The sequence below is a fragment of the Bactrocera oleae genome, chromosome X, assembly GCF_042242935.1.
Source record: "Bactrocera oleae isolate idBacOlea1 chromosome X, idBacOlea1, whole genome shotgun sequence".
Taxonomy (NCBI): domain Eukaryota; kingdom Metazoa; phylum Arthropoda; class Insecta; order Diptera; family Tephritidae; genus Bactrocera; species Bactrocera oleae.
The window spans coordinates 27844611-27871061 of record NC_091541.1 but is presented as its reverse complement, the minus strand read 5'-3'; the positions used below and the strand labels follow the sequence as shown (position 1 = coordinate 27871061).

Sequence of the window (26451 nt, the reverse complement as noted above, 5' to 3'; positions counted from 1 at the left end):
TGTGATAAAAATCTATTAAATCCCTGCAGCACTTTCCTAGTCAGTATTTGCCTAATATAACTATTTCCGAAATCCGATTTACCTTAGACCATTTCTATCGATCGATTCAGAATTTTATTCGATGAGTTTGCACAGAGCAATAACCGTTGCTCTAACCGTTGTTTATAACACCTAATACTTAGAGAAATATAAAAAATTTTATATATCAAAATGATCAGATTGACGAATTGTATTTCGGATGTCTGTCTGTCCGTCCGCCAGTGCCAGCGATAACTTTAGTAAAAATTGCGATATCTCGATGAATGCGACGTGTTCCTTGGCACTTTGAAGTATGGTATTGCAGATGGACAAAAAATCGGGCCATTGCTACATCAACAAAGTGCCGTTAAGTAAAAATTAAAAAGTGCTATAATTAAGCCATAAATTTTTAACGCAAGTACAGACGATCACAGAAGAGAGGGCCAGCTCTTGTCAAAAAAGTGGGCGTGGCAATTGTTACGTTGAAAACTACTAAAAAAGTGATAACTCACAAGAACTGTATGAGCTTTAAATTTTATAGTATAAATTTGTTAAATATCTTAACGAAATGAAATTCTTTTCTAAATATCGTATGAGCTGGTGCAAAAAATCAACGGTGGTATATAATCGGAATTTTGGGGTTGGCAAAGAAAAAAGTGTACTTAATTTTATTATATCTCTTGATAAGCGCTTGATTTATATATAAATTGAAATAATATGCAGGAATTTAAAATTGTTTTGTTTGGGAAGTACGCATAATTGTAGTCGATTTGGTAATAATTGGGTGAGGGGTTGTTGAAATATGTTATTTGAATGTAACTCTCATCAACTAAGTCTAAATACGAATTTGGTTTAACATGGTGTGGCGTTCCTGGCTCTAATAAAAAGTAACTTCCCAAAAGTTTAACGTTGAGCAAACACGAGCCAAAGCTAAACTACACAAAAACGTATCATACTTTGAACTCATGCAGAAAGAATGTTTATACTCTGAACAGGCTATTTGCCATAAAGTTTGTAACACCCAGAAAGAAAGGTCGTAGACGCTATAAAGTAGTATAGTTATGTAAACTAAAAGACTTCGAGCACGCGTTGCTGTGGCTACGGTATCTATTAAATGTATTATTATAAACTATTCAATATAGAAAATACTTATTACTTACGACAAAAACGTTATAAGCGGTATAAAAATACACGGAATTCAAATTTGAAAATTACTTAAAATTCGAAAATGTTCGACAAACATTTTCTTTGAGTTGCTATTAAGCAAAAGTCAACAAAAGATGTTGAATTTTATTAAAATACAATTTGAAAATTTACGTTTTAATTTTCATCACCAACAAAAGTGATTGATTTTAAATTTATGAGATTGCCTGACAAAATCTATTTTATCTTGAAATTAATTTCGTCAACATCTACATTTGTGGCAGTGTGTGGAAAATGTCTGGCAATTTAATGCACTGTGTATTTGGTTGCAGTGCTATTCTATCATTCCTAATATCTAGCAATTGTTCGGAATATATTTGTGCTGATGAATCAATTTGCAATTGTACTCGATTATTTATGGATGATGGAAACATTTCAACATTTCACCATTTCATCATAAGAACGATTGCTTAAACATTCGTTAATCTCATTGGCATAAGAAATGCGAAAGGTAACCGATCAGTCGAAAATCACCAGATAGTTGATAGTTATGGTCGAACTTTTTCTCAACACTGCCTGGCGATACATCTGCCAAAAAAATCGCCTTGTTCAGTAACAACAATCAGTATATGGTAAACAAAAATTACTGTACTCTGGCAGAGCCTGATGATTCTTACATGAATTTCGATTTTAAAAAATAAAATTTTTTTATGTATGAATTGTTTTGACTTTGAACATTAAAAATTTCTTTTATATATATGTATAGATTGCAAAAGCGGCGGTGGTTTTGCAAAAAAGGTCTCCGTTAGGACCTTCTGCAGGAATAAACGAATAACTGTACACATTTTTACGTCTTTTCGTGCTGTTGTTTGGACGTTCTTCAAGTACCAAACGAAATAGGGTTTCATTTTTATATTTAAGAAGAAGAAGGTGAACAGCATATCGCGAGTCTATATATACGCATACTATTCCCTCAGTTTTTGAGATGTCTATCTGAATATCGGACCGCTATAGCATATTGCTGACATACATACAAAGTAAAGGATCAAAGTCATCCCCTTGTATGGAAAACTGTTTTTAGCTGCTATATAAACTGACTGATCAAAATCATGCTATTGAATGGAAAACTTTTTTTATTTAACGAGGTATCTTCACGAAATTTAAGGCAACGGTACAATCTCCGAAGAAACTGTTCAGCTCGGACCACTGTAGCGTATAGCTGCTATACAAACTGATCGATCAAAATCAACTTTGAAATGGAATGTTTTGTAGTTGTAAAGGGTATTATAGCTTTGGTACTGCCGTTAACGTTTTTTCTTGTTTTTACGTATTGTTTGTATAGTTTCGTATATTCATAAATATACACATACATAAGAGCTACTGTTAATGCTGCCATGATTGCAATATTTGTATTTGCGCTTAAAATAAATCAAAATGTTTTAAAAGTTCTTAACTATTAGCTATTTTAGTACAGCGCTGTCTCTTTACTACTCAATATTCTGGAGTAGAACGCAATTCAGGCTTTGCGTTGAGCGCTATGGCTGGCTTTACTACCACGGTCAGTGTTTAGCAGCAACTCTCTCTCTGTTAGTTGTACCACACAACTTAGCTCACGTGAGACGAACTCTACTCCATTCGTGGGAGCTAATATCAAACGAAAGCAAAACACAGGCTAACTGCCAACAACCAAAAACGTTAATGCAGTAGGTTTTGTGGAGCGAAATAACGTGGCTAGTAGAACGCGCGTGCGTTATTTTGACGATAACGTTGTTTTCATCTGACTTTACACTTTTTGTTCAAGTTGGAATTGCGTTCTTTTCTTTTTTGATTTGAATCAAATTTTATATAAAATATGTAGTGAATTTAGTTCAACGGATGTAGCTGTTAAAACTCAAAATGTACGTGTGTATGTGTATCTATATGTTATATGTTAATGGGCTTATTAATAATATTATATACAATTATGTACAACGCAAAAATGTATATGGGTTTGGCTGCTCTGTGGCGGCTTTCTATTACTCGTTGCACTTTTAACGCCAGTTTTTGCACGTACACTTACTAACTAATGGAGGCAAATGGCCGCAATAGCAAAATAAAAATATGTGCCGTAAAGCAAAATTGTTACTAATAATAATAACTTTAACGAAAAAAAGCCATTTATTTTCTAACCAACTGTATAAATAAACAAAGTATTAAAATATTTCTAACGCATAAAGAAGTGACTAACCTAAACATACATATGTATGTAAAGATTATAACAATCTGAGTTGCGCTAAAACTGTTTAAGGAAAACATGAAAAAAACATGTTTGTTATCTTGACACCAATGATCTAAACTTATATGTTTGGTTGTATTTACCCGTGCGTACTAAGTCCTAGTGTTCATTATACTCACATACAAGGAGCAACCTTATACGTTCGCATGTACATAAATCTTTACAAACGCACATACGTATTTATTGCTCAGATATGTGCATATATATGTATAGTAACTTATGTATTCCGGCAATTACTCTCCTGCCGTCAAATCGACTAGTTAACATATAAACCCCTTTTCAATTGTAATTACAAGCCTTATTAATCAGCCAACTGCATTTTTCTTTACAAATAAAATATCTCTACATTACAGACAACATTACGACCTCACTCAAAGTATCCAAATTTAGTCTTATATTGCTTATATTATATATCAATATAAAAAATGTACATACATATATGTAAAAAATCGAATCAAATAACCTAATATCAGATAGATTGTTATTTGGTCTTTTGATTTTCCAACAAGTTCGATATCAAGGTCCGTTTGAGGTTCACTTGTAGAAATATGTAAATATCCATGTATGCATGTAAATAAAAGCATTAGCGTGTGACCAATGTATGTATGGTAGCAGTTATAAGAAAAAACTTTCATTGTAAATGGTGTCATTCAGTCACATTACACAGTTATGTATATACATATGTAGAAGTGTAGAAATGGCCGTAAAAACCAATTTAAAACAAGTAAGGAAGGGCTAAGTTCGGATGTAACCGAACATTTTATACTCTCGCAAAGTCAAATGGTATACTCGTTTGAGATTTCTTTGTGGATTGACTGATATTTTCGGTAGAAGGTCAACTATAGGCGCTGGGGTCCACATATTTAGTACTTAGGGGTTTGAACAGTTTTGGTTCGATTTAGACAACTTTTGGCCGCAAGGTGGTATACTTTAATTGCATTATTCACGCAAAGTTTTACCCCGATATAATCATTGTTACCTGATTTGCATAGTGGAAAGTGAAAGAATCAGATGGAATTGAAAATGGTGTTACATGGGAAGTAAGCGTGGTGCCCATTTTCGCACTATGACATAGAAACATGAAAAGAACGTTATGCACCGAATTTGGTTGAAATCGGTTGAGCAGATCTCAAGATATGGGTTTTCACCTAAAAGTGGGCTGTGCGACCCCCACTGACTAATTTTAAACGCGGTTCCTATAAAGCCAATTTATACCATCTCAGAGATAAAATTTAATGTCTCTGGCGTGTTTAGTGCTTGATTTATCGCGCTTTTAGTAGTTTTTAACAGTACCGTTATATGGGGAGTGGGCGGAGTTGCCACCCGATTTCAACTATTTTCACACCGTCAATAGAAGTGCTAAAAACATTTGCTTCTAGTGAATTTTGTTATTATAGCATTAGCGGTTTAGGAGATATGCACATTAAACCTATTAGAGGCGGGACCACGCCCACTTTTAAAAAAAAAGTTTTAACTGCAGATGCCCCTCCTTAATGTGATCCTGTGTACCAAATAACAGTCTTGTATCTTATTGCGGATCTTAGTTATGGCAAGTTATTTGTTTTCGATTAATGGCGTTTTGTGGGCGTGGCAGTGGTCCGATTACGCCCATCTGCAATACCAACCGTCTCACGGTACCAAGAAACATGTCTACCAAGTTTCATAAAGATATCTCAATTTTTACTCAAGTTAGAGCTTGCACGGACGGACGGACCGACAGACAGTCACCCGGATTTCAACTCGTCTCTTCATCCTGATCATTTATATATATATAACCCTATATCTAACTCGATTAGTTTTAGGTGATACAAACAACCGTTAGGTGAACAAAACTCTGTAGCAACAGGTTGCGAGAGTATAAAAAAATTAAGAAAGTGCTACATGAAACCGCCTAAATGTCAAAGCAGTGATATCATGCAATAGTAATGTGTAGAATTTCGAACTTGTACAGGTATGCACATATGTATATATTTATGTACCTATCTATTTATGTATGTACTATACACCGGAATGTGTATAATACATTCCTAGGAGAGATTGTTAACTTTACCATTAACCTACATACATATATGTATATGTAAATATCTACATATGTCTATACACATGTTAGCGAAAAGAGAAGCACAAACTTAAAGATTCGGTCGTGCTCGTGCGGGCAAATGTTGTAAATGCTAGTGGCCATAATTTTGTCACATTTTTATTAAAGTATTGCCAAAGAATACAAACGCAGTTATTTTTCTTGAGACATCTATTATAAATGTAGAATACAGTTAGTAGGCGTGGTCAAAGATAGATTTCACTCATCTTTATTACCTACGAATCACATATTTGAATTACCTTCTCTTATAAATTTTGTTTGGATATCTCACGTAATGTTTGAATTATTCATTGCTGAGCCAAATACGTCTATGAAATTCGAAAACCAAATTTAAATGAATAATGCATTTTGTCCTTCCAATCTAAACACACATATGTATATCAATTGTAATGAGAGATCTCTAAAGACTTTATATATATAAATATACATACAAGTATAAGCGGTTTAAGAGAAATTGTTGATAAATAAGAAAAAAACGTTACTTCAATAATACCCTTCATAGGTGCATTTTTTATAGCATAAAAGGATATAAAATGATATTAATCTCGATTTTGATCAGTCAGTTTGTATGGCAACTATATGCTATAATAGTCCGATCCGAATAATTTTTTAGGAGATTGTAGCGTTGCCTTGGACAATAATCCACGCCAAATTTCGTGATGATATCTCGTTAATTAAATATCTTCAAACAAGCCCTGTATACTATAGTAGTCTAATCTAAACAATTTCTACAGAGTTTTAACCGTTGCTTTGGATAATACTCCACTCCACATTTCGTTAGTATATCTCGTCAAATGAAAAAGTTGTTTATTAAAGGACATGTATTTTATCATTCAGTTTATATGACAGATATATGCTATAGTCGTCTCATATAGGCGGCTTTGACAAATGAGCAGCTTAGGGAGCACGGATGAAAAATTTTAGATCGATATCTCAAAACCTGAAGGACTATTTTACGTATATACAGACAGACGGACAGACGGAAATGGCCAAAACAACTCAGCTCGTTACTCTGATCGTTTATATAATATATATTTTATAGGGTCTCCGACGTTTCCATCTGGGTGTTACAAACTTCGTGGCAAACTTAATATACGCTGTTGAAGGTATAACTAGTAACACTATTTTGCATATGTATATTTTGAAAATTGTTGATCTACTATTTCTTCTTTTATGTTCACCTAATAATAGTTATGTTCACCTAACGTCACCTAGCTGTTGTTTGTAAAACCGAAAACTATTCGAGATAGATATAAAGTTATATACATATGTATAAATTATCAGGATGACTAGACGAGTTGAATTCCGGTTTTATTAAAATTCGAAGAAAATGCTTAATATATCTGAAATATTTTAGAAAAGAGTGAATAAGGATACGAAATACAAGAATTTATGACCCATAATATAAGTTAAGAAGATACCAAATACCTATAATTGTAATTTACTCACAGTTTCGTCGAATAATGAATGTTGAATTTTTACGCAACAGTTAAGTCCAATCAAAAGCTGCACAGTCAAGGAGGAAATTGCGATATGTTTCAAACTCCATATCTCAAACGGTAACCAGACCTTCACAGAAGTGATGTCTTTTATACATTAAAAGAGTATTTTATTTACCATAACTGATTATCCAATTTGTATTTGCAGTTTCAAATTGTACACATTAACATATAGGTTTCTGAAAATAGGTGTTATTTCTATGTATGGAAATACATTTTTTCTAACCCATGTATGTTGGACTCCAGAAGTATTGGTGAAGAACTTGTAAGTGTGATAAAAAAACTATACAAGCGATACCTGCTTCTGTCAAATATAATACTTGTAAACTGTTATTTGGTTAGCCAGCTATTTATATCTGTTTGTATATACATACATATATGTACATATATATAAATATATGAATAATCTGTTGAAAGGTTGTAAAAGGGCAGGGCTGCCAACACACACATTTCAAAACACACCAAAACAAAGATAATAGGCGGAGAAATACACTAATGAAATATGTATATAAGTTTAGTTTACTGGGTCTGTCAAGATGAAAACTACAGGAATTAATAAATACCCGAGAAAAGCACAGTCTTTTTTTAAAGAAATTATAGAGCTTGAGTGCCATTTAAAATGATGATATTTGTGCCTGAATTAACCATGTTTATAAAAAAACTATATTCTTTTTATTTGTAGGCCAAAAACAAAATTAATACTCTTTCTATATATTTATTATTACCGTTGTCTAGTTATTTTTTAACATTAGTACGAATAGTTATAATTTTGTGTTAATGAGAGCTCCCCGGAATGGCTTATCACAGCTCGAATGGAGGTGCTATTGGTGGTAATAGCACAGCTGGCGGCAGTTTACGTGGTATTGCTGGTGAAATGGGCTCCAGTGAATATTCCGGCGATGAACGAGACTCTCGAAGCGGCGAAGATCATCACGAGAGTGATTTGAACAATAAGCCAATATATCTTCTCGAACATTTAGCTACCTTTACGGTAAACAAGGAATCCGGCATTGTCCATCCCGCAGACGGCATGCGACGGCTGTTACAGTTGGAAAAAACTACGGGTATATGGTCCCAGAAAATGCAATTATGTTTGGATTACCAATGGGTGCTCATAATGGATTATGAAACCGGAGTGAGGATATATTGACTTTATTGCCTATTCTCTGTTTGCCTACAGTGCTTACCATTAAATTAATTTTAGAATATCATAGAAAGATTTCCAGCATCTCTTATACAGGAGCCAACAGCATTTACATCTACTGATGCCATGGAGTTATATAATAATATATTAGTATTTATCGTGTCCGGCGGCAGTGGCTCACGCTCAGAAATGCATATATTTCAGGTAAATATACAAACTTTTCATTGTTTAAAGCTGTAAATTTTAAAAGTTTTTCTTCACTTCGATTTAAGTCACAAAGTGTATCCGCCGTGCATTTGGTTGAAGACTTAAAGAGCATAAGGAATGGCAAAATGGTGACACAACAGCGTGACGGCTTAATGCATCAACAACAATCGCCATCAAGTCAAGTAAGCCAAAAAATCGGTCCTACTGGTTTAGTTAAGTCATTACCAGCCTCCTCTAATCAGCATAGCCGCAGTGAGCAACAAATTCATCATCTTCACAATGGTGGTGCTATTACGCCATCACGCACTAGTATAGACCAATATGGTTTACACATCCGCAGTCCCATGCTAGAAAGTAGTCATACAGTTGCTGTTGCTGGTAGCGGTAATGGAAATGGGGAAACAGATTCCGAACAAGGGGGATTAAATGACGAAACTAGTTCTACGTCTAGTGATAAATATGAACGTGATGTAGCTGTGTTAAATCATTGCTTCGATGACATAGAAAAGTTCATAGCACGTCTGCAACATGCAGCTGCAGCATCACGCGAACTGGAGCGTCGACGCCGAATCCGAAAAACAAAAAAGAAAGATCCCGGCGAGGGTTTATTAATGTTGCGTACTCGACCGCCTCATGAAAAAGAGTTTATCGACATTTTCGCCAAATTTAAACTTTCATTTAACTTGCTGGCCAAGCTGAAAGCACATATACATGATCCGAATGCTCCTGAACTAGTTCACTTCTTATTTACACCGCTGGCACTAATTGTCGAGGCCTCCAGTGACACTTATTATGAGTCCCAATTGCCAGCACGTGTGATCAATCCATTACTTACACGTGAAGCCATAAATCTGTTAATCAACTGCGTTACGAGCAAAGAAACTGAGCTATGGCGCTCTCTTGGTGACGCTTGGATTATACCTCGCGATCAGTGGAAAAATGATGTGGGATCATACCATCCTGTATTCATGGATGGATGGTCCCCAGACTACTTGGTAATCGATGAACTGGAAACCCTTAGTATACCAACAAACCTTAGCAAGCGTCGCTTAGATGTTAAATCACATTTGCATGCCGATCATACCAGCCACAGCGGCCCGAACTGTCGCCTAGTTAGCAGTAATAGTAATTACAGCAATACCGCTTTACACATAGGCCAAGCCGAAGAATACGAAACAAGTATGCCAATTGAGAAATATTCTGGTCATTATGAGCGCGGTGGTGAAAGACTTCTGGCCACAGATGGCATAAGTGGCGCTGCGAACAGTGGGCCTGGTGATTTTAGCATACACAGTGAAATTTCAATTGATTCAATTGAAGGTAGCGGAGGGGCATTGCACGGTTTGCAAATTAATAATAACACTGCAGCTGGTATTCAAGAAATATCAACAGGAATGCAACAATTACATGCACGTGACCCTAAAAATACCACAGGCGGGCGCAATAATAACTCAGTTTCCGAATTCTCTGGTCGTGATAACAGCACCAACGACGAACAAATATTGGCAGCGTGGCTAGATGACTTACAAACAGCTCATGCTAAAATTGTCCTAGTCACATATCCCCGTACAGCCAACAATGATAAAGAGCTAAGTGTGGTTCGTGGTGAATATTTGGAGGTGAGTCAGCTATTTTTACGGCTCTAAAGTTGGGATTTTATCATACTGAAATCTTAAATTTATGACATGATTTATGAAAGTATACATGCGTAAGCAACCGAGTTATTAACTTTAATACCTTTTAATGATTCACCTATATACTGAGTCAAAACACGAGCTGGGGCATCACACCATAAAATTTCGAATACTTTTACTTAGAAGGTACATACCTTTGTTTGAGTTTTAACGCGCAGCTAGCTTAAATGAACCGCTACAAATTGTCTACGTCGCACACAGTACGTTGATATTTTGCCTATGAGTGTAATCCCTCTCCATATCATCATCAGAACATTAAGTTTAGATACAAAACTCCTAGCCGTAAAACGAGCATTTGTTTTACTGGCAATTACTATTATTATACCCTGGATAAGGCATATTAAGTTTGTCACGAAGTTTGTAACACCCAGACGGAAACTTTGGAGACCCTATAAAATACAAAAGTACTACTAGATCCGGTCACGCGTTGCTGTGGCTATGGTATACATACTACTATTATAATAAACTATTGATTGATCTTTTGAGACTTATATACATACGTAAAGACATGAAGAATGTTAAACCAATAGGAAACTGTAACTTTATGAAGACTGGTCAGCTGCAACAGGACCATTTTTCAATAAAATTTCAGTCAAAAGGAAGGATTTCAAGAATATTTTCGGTGATCATTTTGGTTATCAAGCCTTCTTTTCTCGGAATTTCGTGTTTTTGTCAAAATTATAATAACAATATTTTTTTGGAATTTCGGACACATGCTTATGTGTAAATTTTTTTATTTATGAATTGTTTTAACTTTTAAAATAGTTGAGATATTAACTATTCTATTTTTTAAGTTAGATGAAACGGAATATATTGTACTATATTTTAGTAAATCGGCTCAGTACTTAAAGACTTTACCCCGTACAAACAACGTGACACGTAAATTTTATATATATAGATTATACCTATATGATCAGCAAGACGAGCTGAGTCGATTTAAATATATCCGTCTGTCTGTAAATACGCGTACTAGTCCCTCGCTTTTTGAGATATCGAAATTTTGCACACGTTCAGATTGTTGTCCAAAGCAACGCTACAACCTTCGAAGAAATTATTCAGATAAGACCACTTTAGCATATATGTATGTATGTAGCTGCTATAGAACTGACCGATCAAAATTAAGTTCTTATATGGAATCTTTTGTACTTGTGAAGGCTTCGATACAATCGAAGTTAACGGTTTTTCTTGTATTATTTAACATTTATTTAGCTTCGTAGGTTTTACGAAGCATAATTTCTATTCTAAAAACTTATGCCAGTGTCGTGGAAGAGTTAAAAAAGTTTAGAGATGGTTAAGTGTTCGCATACCTTTTTTAGATTTTGGATGATACGCGAAAATGGTGGAAGGCTCGTAACATACGAGGTCAAGTGGCTCATGTTCCACACACAATTGTCACTCTATATAACTACGCCGACGAGTCTGCGAGCAATCAGTTCTATGGGCAACAACAAGCACCGTCACATCTGCAAGGAAACAATAGTTATGCTCACCCGAGGAACGCGATAAATACAAATCTCAGTGTAAGTTCAATTCATATGAATATACTATGTATATTTATATAATTATTATGATATTATATATTTGCATCGTTATTACATTTATATAACTTTTAGGATAATATCGAGACTCACCGGTCACATGACACTACCAACTGGATTCGAAATAAGCATCTGGGTAAGAAAGGAGAGTTCAGATATTTTTAATAAGGTGCAGCGTATACGTATATCGCACGCTCTTTACTGTCTATCCATGATATTGTTTATACAAATATTTTACAATAAGTAGACTTTTTAACTTAAACTTTGTTTGCTTCCATTAATTTTACATAAAGTATGTGTTTGTTTAAGTGACTATCAATTGGCAATGTAAACGAGCAATATAGGACAGTTGCATTTTTAAGACACTTTTGCGAATCTAGTAAAGTAAAACAATACAATTAATATATTGAAAAAAGTTTTCACCAAAAACGATATTTTCTGGAACTTAGATCAAAGACAAAGTATGAAAAAGCTGAAATTTTATAACAGTCTAAAAAATAAGAAGGGCAGCACTAAGATTAAACCGCAGCGAACATTATAAACACTCCGCAATTGTAAACGTACTTGTATAATGATTGCAACTTCATCACAAAGAAAAATATATGCAGTGAAATTCCTTATAGCCGAAATCAGTGTGGTGTGGCCTTGGGGCGTGACAAAAACTTGTTTAAAATGAATACTTAGTAGAGTCACAAAAATTAACTGAAGTTATAATTTATTAAGTGTTGAGTGTTTTACAAATTTACATACAAGTATATTTAGGAAAGACAAAAGAACTATATATATGAATGTGTGTTACATTCATATTCTTATACTCGTATACATATGTAAGTGGTATACCTATCCACGAAAGGATTCACCAAAATGAAAAATAACTCAACTCTTTTAAATAAGGGTGACCAAAATATTTAGCTTCGGTGTCACACGACAACAACACCAATAAAAATTACAACAGCATAGTTTTCAGATTGACAAAAAATACTGCAACTCAGAACACTACTTCTAATGAACTAATGAATGCCAATGTTAGCCAGTAGTTAATGAATTACAATTATGCGATTAGGCTCAACGGACCACCGCAAACCAGACAACGCAAGAGGAAGTCAATTTGTTTATTGTTCTTAAAAAACTGTTGCAAGTCTCCACAAATAAATAAGAACTAAAAAAAAACAGGGACTACATATTGTACAATTTTCTATACACATTTTGTGGTTTCTTGTACGTTTATCAGAGATAATAGGAACGAAATATTGGCAAAATAGTGTCCGTGTACGGTCATAGAGAGCTGTGTGTCACGAAATTTTAACGGTTATGTGGACTGTCCCTATTGGACAATTTCACTGTATGTAATAGCTTTAATTTTACAACTTTTGATTCCGGCGAGGTCTTCGTTATACGCAGATTGTAGTTTATTAGTTCTGCCAACTATAATCAATGGATTTGCACTCTTAAATAGCAGGGTGCCAACTGTAAGAAATCTAGCTATTCAATTTCGATGCATTCACAATGCATAACTGGACGATAATTTGATATAATTAAACCTGTCCAGTAGAGCCGCAGAGTACGTTGTCTAAACTTTGTGGATGTAATAGCTGTGACAAACAACCAAATAACGACTAAATGTTTCGAGTTTAGTCACTTTAGCACCATAGATAATATGTTGTATTTAAACATATGTACATTTCGTTACCTTTTCATTGCTAGACCCTTACTATACTTACTGAAAAAGATATTATACCCGCATTTGCAATAAAGTACTTAATTTGCTTACATAAATTAGAGCTACTTTCTTCTTACATAAGTATAAAACTAAAGAATTGTAGATTTTGATATATTAAATGAATTAAGCTTACAGAAAATTTATTGTTACTGTCCTAAAAACACATAAATGTAAATATCTGTATTGTATATGTATACAAACTACATACATGTGTGACGTATCCTTATTATATTATTTTGTCAATGCTTATTACTTTTATATGTTTGGTTATAAAAACTAAATGTTAATGAAAAATAAAAAATTTATAGTTGTGGAATTTTTTAAATAAAATATTTCTTTTATTTTTTTTATTTCATACACATGCAGACTAATAAATTTACCATATTTTCAGCACAATATACCGTATAAAATACGTACAACTAGCATCAACTTAATAACCATTTATATTGCAATCAAAAATAATAGTTTGAACTCTATATTGGCATGGCTGCATGTAAACTTTTTTCTGCTGCTTCCGCTTGCACCAGCTTTTAACTTCAAAAAAATTCACCAAAATTTGTCAACACAATCCGTAGTTTTCATTATACCCTGATCAGGGTATATAAAGTTTGCCACCATGTTTGTAACATCCAATAGGAAAAGTCAGAGACCCTGTAAAGTATATATGGTAAGTACAGGGTGGCTCACGAATCGGCAATTTTGCTTGTTTACATTTCTGTTAATCCGTTCAAGATCAAAATGGGTCTCATCAGACATAAACAGGAAATTTATCGAGTTATTGTCTTCTTCGGGAATTTCAATCATTTTTTGGCAAAATCCAGCCGAATAGCCAAATCTAGAATGTTAAGCCGGCGTGTTATTTGAACTTTATACGGAAACAGGTTTCATGAATTATCCATTGTAATAACCGTCTGCTAACTACCAGTTGCGTCGATAAGTTGCGAGTCGAAACTCTTGGATTTGCCTGAATTGGCAATGCAACAGCCGTGATTGTTTCTTGAACACAAACATAGCATACGGATCTCGATGGTACGGTCTTCTTGCGCTACTTCCAGATTCGGCAAACATGTTTACCAACCTCAAAATGGTTCATCTACTCGTGGGAATGCCGCCGAAATCCCGTCTGAATTCCCTTTGGACGGAAATTACGGTATTCTAAGCATTAATTTTAAAATAATATATAATATAATATTAATCTGCCAAAAAAAAAGTAATTAGATCACTCACACAGAAAAAAAGTTATTACGGTTTGTTTTTGTAGCCCGATTCGTGAGCCACCCTGTATATAAACGATTGTAACGAGCTGAGTTGAGTGCTCGTATGGAAAGCTTTTTAATTTAACAAGATATCTTCACGAAATTTGGCATAGATAATTATTTAAGGCAATAGTGCAATATCCGAAGAAATTGTATAGATCGGATGACTATAGCATATAGCTGCTATATAAACTGACCGATCAAAATCATGCTATTGAATGGAAAACTTTTTTATTTAACGAGATACCTCCACGAAATTTGGCATGGGTTATTGTTCAAGACAACGGTGCAATCTCCGTAAAAATTGTGCAGATTGAGTAGTTATTGCTCATAGCTGCCATACAAACGGACCCTTCAAAGTTATTGTAAGAAATCTTTGGTATTTATAAAGGGTATTATAACTTAGATGCAACCGATGTTAACGTTGTTTCTTACAAATAATAATAACCCAACGATTACCCTCTTCTCGCCCTACGACGCGAGGGACACAATCCATATACATGCGAAATTAGCTACTCATGAATGGCAAGAGAGTTTTTTAAGCGTCGATATCTAAAATTTCTCAGCTAGAGAAACATAAATTTCAACAGCTAATTTTTAAAATTACGTTATAATAAATTGTTAAGCCTTTATTTATCAAGAGAAAGCAATGTAGTCTTATTAATTTTCAAAAGTGAGTCAGATAAATCAAATGTGCAGGAATGGGAATTAAAGTCGTGACATACCAGAATTTAACAGTAAGGATCTAAACTGCCTCGAAAAGCGAGCCGGGATATTAAAATAACCTTCAGACAAGAGACAAGAACTGCAAATTGTTCCATTTAGGATCTTCACTAAGAATTTTATGCCAAGCATTTTCCCATAACTAACAAGTGTAGGTAGATTTATAAGCTTTAAACGACAAGTGTGTGGAGTAAGACTTAACCTAGAATCTCATCGTAAATGCCCTAATTCGAAATATAAAACTTGTTTTTGAACAGAATCTATCTTTTCCAAACGGTAACTAGGGCTCCATCCGACAGATCCAGTATTCCAATATAGGTCTAATCAAAGTTTTAAACCGAGTTTTAGTAACATAGGTGTCTTTAAATTCTTTAGACCAGCATTTAACAAATCTAAGAAAATCTTTTGATTTCACATCATGGAGTCCATAGTAACTCCCAAAGCATGCGTAAGACATATTCTTCACGAATTTTTAGAAATAAAAATGCTTAGCGCACAATGGACGCCGAGTGTTTGAAAAATACATCGAAAAAACAAACGTGTTCGACTTTCCAAGGACAATTTTCACTCATCAAACGCAATAAGAACGAGTTTCTGCGTGGGTTAGTGAGTATGGTTGAAACATGGATACATGAAACAAACAATTTGTAGTCCGAAGAAAGTCCCCAAAAGTGAGCGAAAACACAACAGCCACAGTTTTCAGGCCATGTTATAAACATGTATAGTAAAAAAGAAATATTTATTATTTCTCACACCTTTGGCATGCCTGTGCTCCTATTTCCACCTTGTGCCGTTCGAAAAATACGCTCTGAGAAATGCCATTAGCAGCAGAAAAGGCGACCGAAATTAGAAGCCATTTGATGTTTGTTGAAACAGGGATCGAACCTAGATCCTGTGGTAATAAGAATATTTAAATATTTTAAGGGCCGTTCATTATTTAGGATCAAACGTATGAGCAATGTCCAGCACGAGCAGAAGTTTTCTATTTGTATGGCTTTGAATTGGTGACACAGAAGAAAAGTAGCAAAGCATCAAAAAATATGTTATATGTGTTCTTCAAGCTTTTTAATTTTCACATAGTTTTCATTTTTCTTGTCTTGAATAAGTTGTTGCTATTACTAGCATAAATAATATATAACGGGTGTTTTTTTCGAGGTATGGAACTTTAAGTTGGCATTACTGTTCAAGATGGCGACCGATTTAACAGCTGTCAAGTGACTTATTCTCAGTTTGGTTTGGCAATTCATTATGATTACACTCACGCCTGAACAACGCTTGCAAATAGTGCAATTTTATTTCGAAAATAATGGTTCTGTGCGGAATACGTATCGCGCACTATGTTCATTTTATCGTCGACTGGTTCTGGTTGAATGGCTACGTCAATAAACAAAACTGCCGCATTTGGAGTGAAGCTAGTTCCCAAGTGTGTGTCGAAACACCGTTACATCCAGAAATACTGACTGTTTGGTCCACCAGCCCATAGGTGGAATCATTGGTCCGTACTTCTTCAAAAACGATGGTGGCCTGAACGTTACAGTCAATGGTGATCGACATAGAGCCATGATTACTAATTTTTTCATTCCTGAATTGAACAATCATGATGTCCAGGAGCTGTGGTTCCAAGAAGACGGTGCAACATGTCACACAGCTTGTGCCATAATCGAGTTACTAAAGGACACGTTTGGAGATCGCCTAATTTCACGTTTTGGACCTGTGAATTGGTCTCCAAAATCTTGTGATTTAACACCGCTATACTACTTTCTGTGGGGTTATGTAAAGTCATTGGTCTATGCGCATAAGTCACAAACGCTTAACAATTTGAAAGACAACATTCGCCGTGTTATTGCCGATATACGGCCACAAAGTTGGAAAAAGTCATCGAAAATTGGACGTCCAGATTGGACTACATCCGAGCCAGCCGTGGCGGTCATATGCCAGAAATCATATTTAAAATGTAATGCCACAAGATAATCTTTCGGATAAATAAAATTCATGTCAATCGAATAATCCATCGTTCTTTTATTGCAAATTCAAGTTCTATACCTCTAAATAAAATTCATGTCAATCGAATAATCCATCGTTCTTTTATTGCAAATTCAAGTTCTATACCTCTAAAAAAAACACCCGTTACGTATGTATACTTGTTATGAATTTTTTGCACACTCGCAACATGTTGCTAAAGAGCATAATAGTTTTGTTCACCTAACGGTTGTTTGTATCACCTAAAATTAATCGAGTTAGATATAAGGTTTTATATACACATGGCAGAAAAAGTATGCGTTCACTTACGCAAGTTTCCTTTGTACTATGAAAAATCGGAAAAAGAAGATGATTAAAAAAAATGTTTACAGTACTTTATTTAGTTGAATGAAAAGTAACTATTTTACAAAATTACGTACCAATACCGTAATTGAATTCAAAATAATTTCACGGTCATAATTTCAAATAAAAAGGTCATTCAAGCCAAGCAGAAAAAGTCTGCGTTCACTTCAAGAATAAAGGAATAAAAAGCTAAAGGTTAAAAAGTATATAATAAATCAGTAACTAGTTGGATATCCACGTCTTTTAATGACTTCTACTTGTAGTAGGCGATTTTGTTTCTGGACTTATAGCTTTCCATTCTTCTTTAAGCGCGTCCTTAAGAATTTCTCTGCTGGTGATAGCACGCTGCCTAATTTTTCTCTCTATTAGGTCCCATAAGCGTTCAATTGGGTTGAGGTCAGGTGATTGCGGGGGTTTTGGAATATTATAGAGCAACCACTGCTTCACAATTTCTGCTGTGTGCTTCGGGTCGTTGTCTTGTTGGAAAATAAATCGCTCACCTAGTCCCAACTTGACTGCACTTTCTTTTAAATTTATTTTTAAAATATCAAGATAACCATATTTATTCATTATTAAATTAAAATTTCCTACGCCCGAACTTGCCATACAACAAAATTGAGATATGTTTATGAATCTTGGTACACATGTTTCTTGGTACCGTAAGACGGTTGGTATTGCAGATGAGCGTAATTAAACCACTGCCACGCCCACAAAACGCGATTAATCGAAAACAAATAACTTGCCATTACTAAGCTCCACAATAAGATACAAAACTGTTATTTGGCATACAGGATCACATAAGGAAGGGGCATCTGCAGTTTAAATTTTTTTTAAATAGCGGGCATGGTCCCTCCCTCTACTAGGTTTAATGTGCATATTTCCTAAACAAAATTCACTGAGAACAAATATTTTTAGCACCTCTATCGACAGTGTGAAGATAGGTGAAATCGGTTGACAAACCCGCCCACTCCCCATATAACGGTACTGTTAAAAACTACTAAAAGCGCGATAAATCAAACACTAAACACGCCATAGATACGAAGTTTTATCTCTAGAATGATATGAGATGACTTTATAGGAACTGCGATCAAAATTAAACAGTGGACGTGGCACCGCCCCCTTTTAGGTGAAAACCCATATCTTGGGATCTGCTTAACCGATTTCAACTAAACTCGGTACATAACATTCTTCTCATATTTCTCTGTTATAGTGCGAAAGTGGGCGAAATCAGATTATAACCACGCCTATTTCCCATATACCACCATTTTAAATTCCATCTGATCCTTTCACTTTCCACTATGCAAATCAAGCAACAATGATTGTATCGGGGTAAAACTTTGCGTGAATAATGCATTTAAAGCATGCCACGTTGTGACCAAAAATTGTCTAAATCGAATCAAAACTGTTCAAGCCCCTAGGTACTGAATATGTGGACCCCAGTGCCTTTAGTTGACTTTTTACGGAAAATATCGATCAATATGGAAGATATATAATTGAAATTCATATAACAAAATAAATAAATGAAACTCTCGATAATAATATGTCTTTGTGTCAAAAATGGGTTGAATCCGATCAATACTTCCTTTAATATAAAATTTTGCCAACACCTGAAGTACACCCGGGCTTTGATCCTTTTAAGCTGCGAGAGCACAAAATATTCGGTTACACCCGAACTTAGAACTTCCTTACTTGATGTAGCTTATGTTTGATTAGAAAATTAAGCTTATTAAGAAAAAAAGATAATATATATGGTACTTTTTTGGCAACAGCAGAGGACGGAGAACACTCTGAGACTCTACAGCCAATTCATGCGTTTAGACAGCAATTTATTAAAAATAAAACCAACTCACAATCAAAGCAACTGCAACAACTACAATCATCTAATATGAAATATAAACACATTTTCGCGTCACAACCTAAAATGGAATTTACTCCTGTACCACCTACATCGCAGTTAGCTCTATACTCCATTACTAGTTCTAATAACGGTAAAACTAAAAACAACAAGCGTCTCCAGCTATAATGAACGCAGCACAACACGAGAAGACAACAATTGCAATTTTGACGAAGTTAGCACCAGAACGTATAGAAAAGTAAACGGTAATTAAATGTTGAAAGCAATGTACATAAATATTTTTTGAATACACTCCTGTATGCTCTTGACTGAAAAAAATTATCTGTCAACTTCTCTTAATAATGTTCGTATGCATACAAGGACATGGTCGTTCAGTTTGTAAGACAGCTATATTTTATAGTTGTTTGTTCGGAGATTTTAGCGATGCCTCCTTTCGTGAAAATACCTTGTCAAACAAAATCGAACTATTGACGCGCTTATCACAATCATTCCTGCCAAAATACCGTTCGAAATGCTATGGCGAATAAAGGTCAAGTGGGAATTGTAGTTGTATTGAAAAATTGGTCCAAATAAATTGTTAAAAGCAAAATTAAAAATAAAACATCTGACATTTTAAACGCGATTTTTTTCAAAATTATCTAAAATCCATTTAACTTGCTATGCCTAGTATAACATGATATTGAATAAAGTGCAATATTCTAATATTAGGTCTGAGGAGAAGTTTTTTAGAAGGATATTGGGTATTTGGTCTAAGCCGGATGATAGTTTAGAAGTTTGTTTTGGTCGCTCGAGTGCTGTCGAATAAAGTTTTCATTTCCAAAACTTTTTGAAGCATTCTTGTACCTGAAAGTGGACTGGATTGTTGGATTTACTTTCTTTTGAAGCATGGACTGCTTCGAAATAAGTCCCAATTATTTCATCTATAAATTTGTTGTTATTGATGACATGGTTGTTTTTAAGTCTTTTTGTAGAAAATCGCGGTCCAAGCCAGCGTTTTGGATTATATAGGATGAGTTTAAGGGGATATTTATACGACTGATTGTATTATTGTTACCTTTTAAAAACGATTTTTTAATAACGGAAAAGTCTTTGCTCGAGTTGATTATTAAAATGTTTATTAATATTGTCATCTACTTGTATTAGTTTTAGCAAGTTTACAAGAGTTTGAATAGGGCTATTGATTTTTGTTTTTGGTACATTATTTTCTATGGCTTTCAATACAATATTATTTAAATGAAGCAAATGTGATCAATCTCTGTTTTGCTCAAGTTTCTATCGTTTGGTACAAGGGATATATTAGGTTTATTTATTATATATTATATTATTATTTTATAGGCTGAAATTATATACATGATGTTATTCGGAGGCATATGTATTTTTATTACGCAAGATTCTAAATAATATAGGACATCGATGTGTTGGTTGAAGACTTTCGTGTATTTTATATTTTCACGAATTAGAATTGTGGTTCCTCCTCCTCTCGATCCTAACAATCTATCTTTTCTTATTAAATTATACCCTATAAATTTTAGTTTGTGTCTTGTGTTAAGTTTAGTTTCGTTCAACAGAACAACATCGGGCTTATTATTTGATAAGAATTTACCTAGCTCTATTCTCCTGCTTATATTAATAAGCGAGTTGACATTAAGAGAAATTATGTTTAACTGGGATTGGGTAATCGTAATAGTATGGTCTGAATTCATGCTGTATCTATTATATTGTACATTGCATCAACTCTTGCCGTTTGTATTTCCAGCTGCTTCTGCAGAACTGGTTATAGTTTACTTAAAGATAACATTGTATTTTTTAATTCTTCGAATAATGGATTTTAAGAATTTTGAATATTTTTATCACAAGATACATCAGTTGACTGTTTACAGACATTTGCATAACTTTAATTAGAGTTAGTTAAATTTTGGTTAGTGTTTATTTTCGTGGCTATTATGTTTTGTTTTTTCAATCTTATTTTTTGTTGAAGCTCTTTATACCGCTCACAGCCTTTGTAGGAAGCTGGTAGTTCAAATTTCTTGCATAAAACACAATACACCTTATCATTTTCGGTTGAGTTTGCGTCTACAATCTTTGCTTTTATGTGTTCCGCTACATTTGACTTCATCTTGGTGGTAGATTACAACTCGCTGCGCTGTGAAAGAAACGGTTTCTACATTGCGGAATCTCAGCTTTCCGTAGGGGTTCCCATTTAATGCAATCGTATAAAACAGTTTTGATTGATTTTAATTCGTTAACGTTACTTTCGGAACTTGTTTGAACCATAAACATAGGTAGTTTTATATTGCGTTGCGTGGAAATTTTTGTGGTAAATTGATTAACTTTAAGAATTTTTAGGTTATCGTTTTGATATGTGCAAAGTTCATTAAAAAAATTCTCGGGGTCGGTATTGCCGTTTAGCACTTTCAATTGGTATGTTTTTGTTTTTAAACATTTAGGCGTGTAAGAATAGAATTTTACTTTTGTTTTTGCTAAATACCCTCGAACTTTTTTATTGTCTTCAATGTTGGTTAAAAAAATTGCTAATTTATTTTGATTATATTCTTTGATTTTAAATTGTGTTATGTTTAGACCGTCTTTTATTAGTTCTATTATTCGTTTTAATTCGATGTCGAATGTGTTTATTGGAGGAATGTTTTTTCTGTTTATTTTTCGTTTGACGTTTGGGATCGAATTAACTTCACTAGTGTTGTTTTTGTGAGAGACGACAGCTGGAGTTATTGCTGCCGCTGCACTTGTTGATGGGTTGTTTTTTGTTGTATTGTTAGTTTCATTTTGTTCATATTCGTTGCGTAGATTATTGGAACGAACATGTTGTTCGAATTTTTTTAGTGTTTCATTGCACTCTCCTAGATCGTCCTACGCTAGTATAGCGTAATAATTGTTTTTGGTATTTTTCGACATTGTGTGTTCAAACACGTTGTCATTTTTCCTTTTTCTATTTAAGATTATCGTTGCGACATTGTTTGCAGAATTAGGCGCATTGCGCTCACTCATTGTAAAAAGGAACACCTTTACACTGATTATGGATCACGATTGACACTTCAGGAAATTAAATGATTTTTATGATATATATAATGGGTATCGATTTGGTATCACTTTACACGTCGTGGTACGTGCTTACGCTCTCGAAAATAATACATAATGAAATACATGCCCTTGTATGGAAAACACTCAAATTTGGTCAAAATGTGTTCTGTGGTGTTTGTTATACAGATAATTCTATGTCATATCTCAACCCATTTAAATCATTAAATGACATGATCTTGAGGCCATTTGACTGGGCCATTTCTCGAAATTAACGTGTCGCCAAACTTTGCACGCAAAGTGTCCATGTTTAGACGTGAAACATGAGGCAGCGCACCGTCTTCTCTGCAAATTCCGGGAAAAAGGTCGATCAACATCGTGTTATAACGCTCGCTATTGATGGCAACGCCATTTGCTGCCTAATTTTGAAATAAATAAAGCCCTATGATGCCGCCATACCCAAATCCTGAACCTCACGAGGATTTGACTCACGCCTATTGCGACAGTTTTGTTTGCTGACGAAGCCATTAAGCCATTGGTGGGCCTCATCTGAGGATATGATTTTTAACCGTGTATAACCGAAGAGCTCTTACATTAGCCACCGGTGAACGTGAATTTGCGTAATATTCTTGGAGAATTTCCAAGCGTTGTACCAAAGTAAAACGTGACATGATTAAATGACAAACCTTACTGAACGCACTGACAAAATTTGACACAAATCCGTAAACAAACATAGCCGCCACGAGCTGTCAACGTCACGTCATCCCTATTGGTAGACGATGTATTTTAACGAAATTTGGCATGCATTAATATCCAAGGAAACGGTACAATCTCCAATAAAATTTTTTAAATGAGACCGTTAGCATACGTATATGTAGCTGCCATACATTGCATTATCTGCATTTGTCTATCAGTAATTTTTCATAAGTTTTTAGTTATCTTTTGGTATAAAATACAAACCTAAAACGCTTTCGAAAATCTTCAAAATGTTTTGCAATTGCTTATGCCTCACCTTTTATTTGAACTGGACAATTGAATTAATTGCCTTTTCTTTACGAAATATTAGAAGCGTTTCTTTGGCTTTCCAAATACCTACTGCATTCCGCCATTTTTTACCCTGATCTGGTTATATTAAGTTTTCCACAAAGTTTGTAACACCCACAAGGAAACGTCGTAGACCCTATATAATATATATATAAATTATCAGCATGATGAACTGAATTGATTTAGCCAAGTCCGTCCGTCTGTATATACGCGAACTAGTCCCTCAGTTTTTAAGCTATCGATCTTGCACCTGCCTTTTCCTCACTAAGTAGCTGCTCATTTGTCGGAACGGCCGATATCGGACCACTATAGCATATAGCTGCCATACAAACTAAAAGTTCGGAATCAGTCTTTGTATGGAAAACTCTTTCATTCGACCATATCTTCACAAAATATAGCATTAATTACTCTTTAAGGTAACAATGTTATCACCGAATAAATTGTGTAGATCGGATCACTATAGCATATAGTTGCCATACAAACTGAACGATCGTAATCAAGTGTATGGAGAGCTCTTTTATTTGACGAGGTATCTTCAAAAATCTCCGAAGAAATTGTATAGATCGGATGACAATAGCATAAAGCTGCCGTATTAACTGAACAATCGGAATAAAGTGCTTGCATGGAAAACTTTTTTATATAATATGACGAGGTATATTCACGAAATTGAATCGGAATCAAGTTCTTGTAAAGAGCCTTTGTATTTGTGAAGGGTATTAAAGCTTCTGTGCAACGGAAGTTAACGTTTTTTCTTGTTATGTTTAATTTTGATTAGGTCGCTTGAAGGATCCCCTTCGCTTCTAAGACAACACATTTTTATTTATTTGATTATTCTTTACAAAGACTGATTTACGGATCTATGGTAAACCTGAGCGCAGCAGGTTACAGATAATTAATGTAAATTATATTTTGTTACAGATATATTATTTATGTTGCAGTCAATTACTGTAATGCAATTTTTGATTACTGTTTATTTTCTTAAGGTAGTAAAGGATGATACATTCTAACTCCTCCTTCATTAAACATTTTACCATCTGATACTATGTTCGCACCGAATTGAAATCCTCTTGAAAACACAATTTGTGGATTGTGGAACCAAAGTCGTTCTGACCGACATTGTGTGCTTTCGATGAGCTTTTATTGACAGTTCACACATCTATTTGTTTGCATTTGTTATGTACCCTACAAGAACAGTGACGGTCATCTGATGGGTAAAATGACAGCCAAAGCTAACCATAAATCCGTCATAGCTGAAAATTGTCAGTTATGACTGAAACGCTATCAGAAGTGAAAAATTCTTTTGCGCAGTAGATAATATAATTTTTATATCTTTAATAAACTTCAAACTTTTAATCAAAATTAGTAATAATAATATACTTCAATATATGCAACAAAAAATATAATAAAATATGAAAATATAAAAATAAATTTTCACTTGATGCCATCCCCTCCTCTCAATAGCTCTGCGTACGTCTTTCTCCAATCAGTGGGTAGTTCTGAATTTAAAAATGCAAATGTAAATTAACAGTACTGACATATCAAATGTGAGTGTATTGGTGAACCCATCAGCAGTTTCTTGTAGGGTACGTTTAGGCGAATTATGGAATGTAAACAAATTGTCAACTGACATTTAGGGCTGGCAAAATATGTCTTCTAATAAATCGATTAAACTAGAGCAGGCACCGATTATAATGAGTGGAATGTAAGTTTTCAAGGGGTTTTCAGCGAAAACTGTGTTTTCGTTTGACAGATTTTGTATGGATGAAAACACAGTTTTTCGCGTGAAAACCTCTTTTGTCTATGAAAACACGAATTTTGTGTCGGTGCGAACATAATATAACCCGGGCTGACAACAAAAAAGCAATATACTCACTTCTTTTTATACAAATCTTTATTATCGCCTTGAAAATAGGCTTCTTTTGAACTAGTTGTCTTGCCCCCACTGGGATGGTCTTCGGTGCCTTCAGTGAATGAATTTTAATGACTACAATGGAACAAATGGAGTACTTCCCGAAACGGATTTTTCAGTTTCGAAAACAGAAAGAAATCATAGGGAGCCAAATCTGGCGACTACGGTGGCTGAGCTTCGTTTCGTGTTCAGCCAAAAATCAGTCACAATCATGCTGAAAATTTCATTAATCTTTTGCCCGCAAATCCGATCCGTCCCTGATTAAGATTCAAGTCTTTAGGTACGAGTCTAGCATTGGCACACTTCATACCCAAAATATTAACCAAAATGTGTTGAGCCGATACATAGGAGATGTTGATCGTCTACTATCTCTGATGCCAACATGACTTTCAAGCACTGTTTCTTTAACTTTTTCGATATTATCGTAGTTAACAGGTTGGTGGACACACATGAGGCAAGTTTTCGATGATTTCACGTACTTGACTGCATATGGTATTTTGTGCTACTCAAATACTTGTGTTCGTGATAAAGTAGACTTCCTAAAACACTTTTTCAATATTTTCAAGCTTTCTATTGAAACACAAACTTTTAGTGCAAAAATCTGACCTAAACTCAATCGAGGAGGATAAATTTTTTCCACTTAATTTCACTAAAATGTGTAATATTTTGACAAACTTAAACGGTATAGAAAAACGTGGGAAGTCGGAAATCACTATACAAAATATATTGACTTTATCTATTTTTGGCATTACTATATATTAATAAGATGAAGAGAGATTAAAGTCAACTAGATGTTTGATAACCCTGATATTAGTTATAGGCAAGTTTTCACCCAATTTTATCCATTTTAGGCACAGAGATGCAAAAAAAAGCTCTCTCAATTTTATTGAAATAACTCACATATTTGCCGATATATGCAGTATAAAGTCAGCCGGAAGCTCCAAAATTTTTATATTAGATATATGCGAGG

At 34.5% G+C, this 26451-nt stretch overlaps 1 protein-coding gene across 12 annotated transcripts in view; it reads left to right on the top strand.

Annotated features, from left to right (window-relative positions):
* The window catches only part of aru (arouser), a 46889-nt gene that overhangs the window by 2822 nt on the left and 17616 nt on the right, over window positions 1-26451 (top strand). For 2 of the 12 annotated variants that reach the window (XM_036363616.2, XM_036363615.2), the window contains exons 1-6: window positions 2665-3059; window positions 7769-8168; window positions 8238-8381; window positions 8450-10003; window positions 11395-11598; window positions 11692-11752. In XM_036363616.2, coding sequence (XP_036219509.1) covers window positions 7827-8168; window positions 8238-8381; window positions 8450-10003; window positions 11395-11598; window positions 11692-11752 — 2305 coding nt within the window. In that variant the 5' untranslated portion in view covers window positions 2665-3059; window positions 7769-7826. Of the gene's footprint in view, window positions 1-2664; window positions 3060-7768; window positions 8169-8237; window positions 8382-8449; window positions 10004-11394; window positions 11599-11691; window positions 13667-13702; window positions 13978-16470; window positions 17869-26451 lie in introns of those variants that run through there. The other 10 variants (XM_070112718.1, XM_070112719.1, XM_036363618.2 and 7 more) reach the window with 9 other exon arrangements.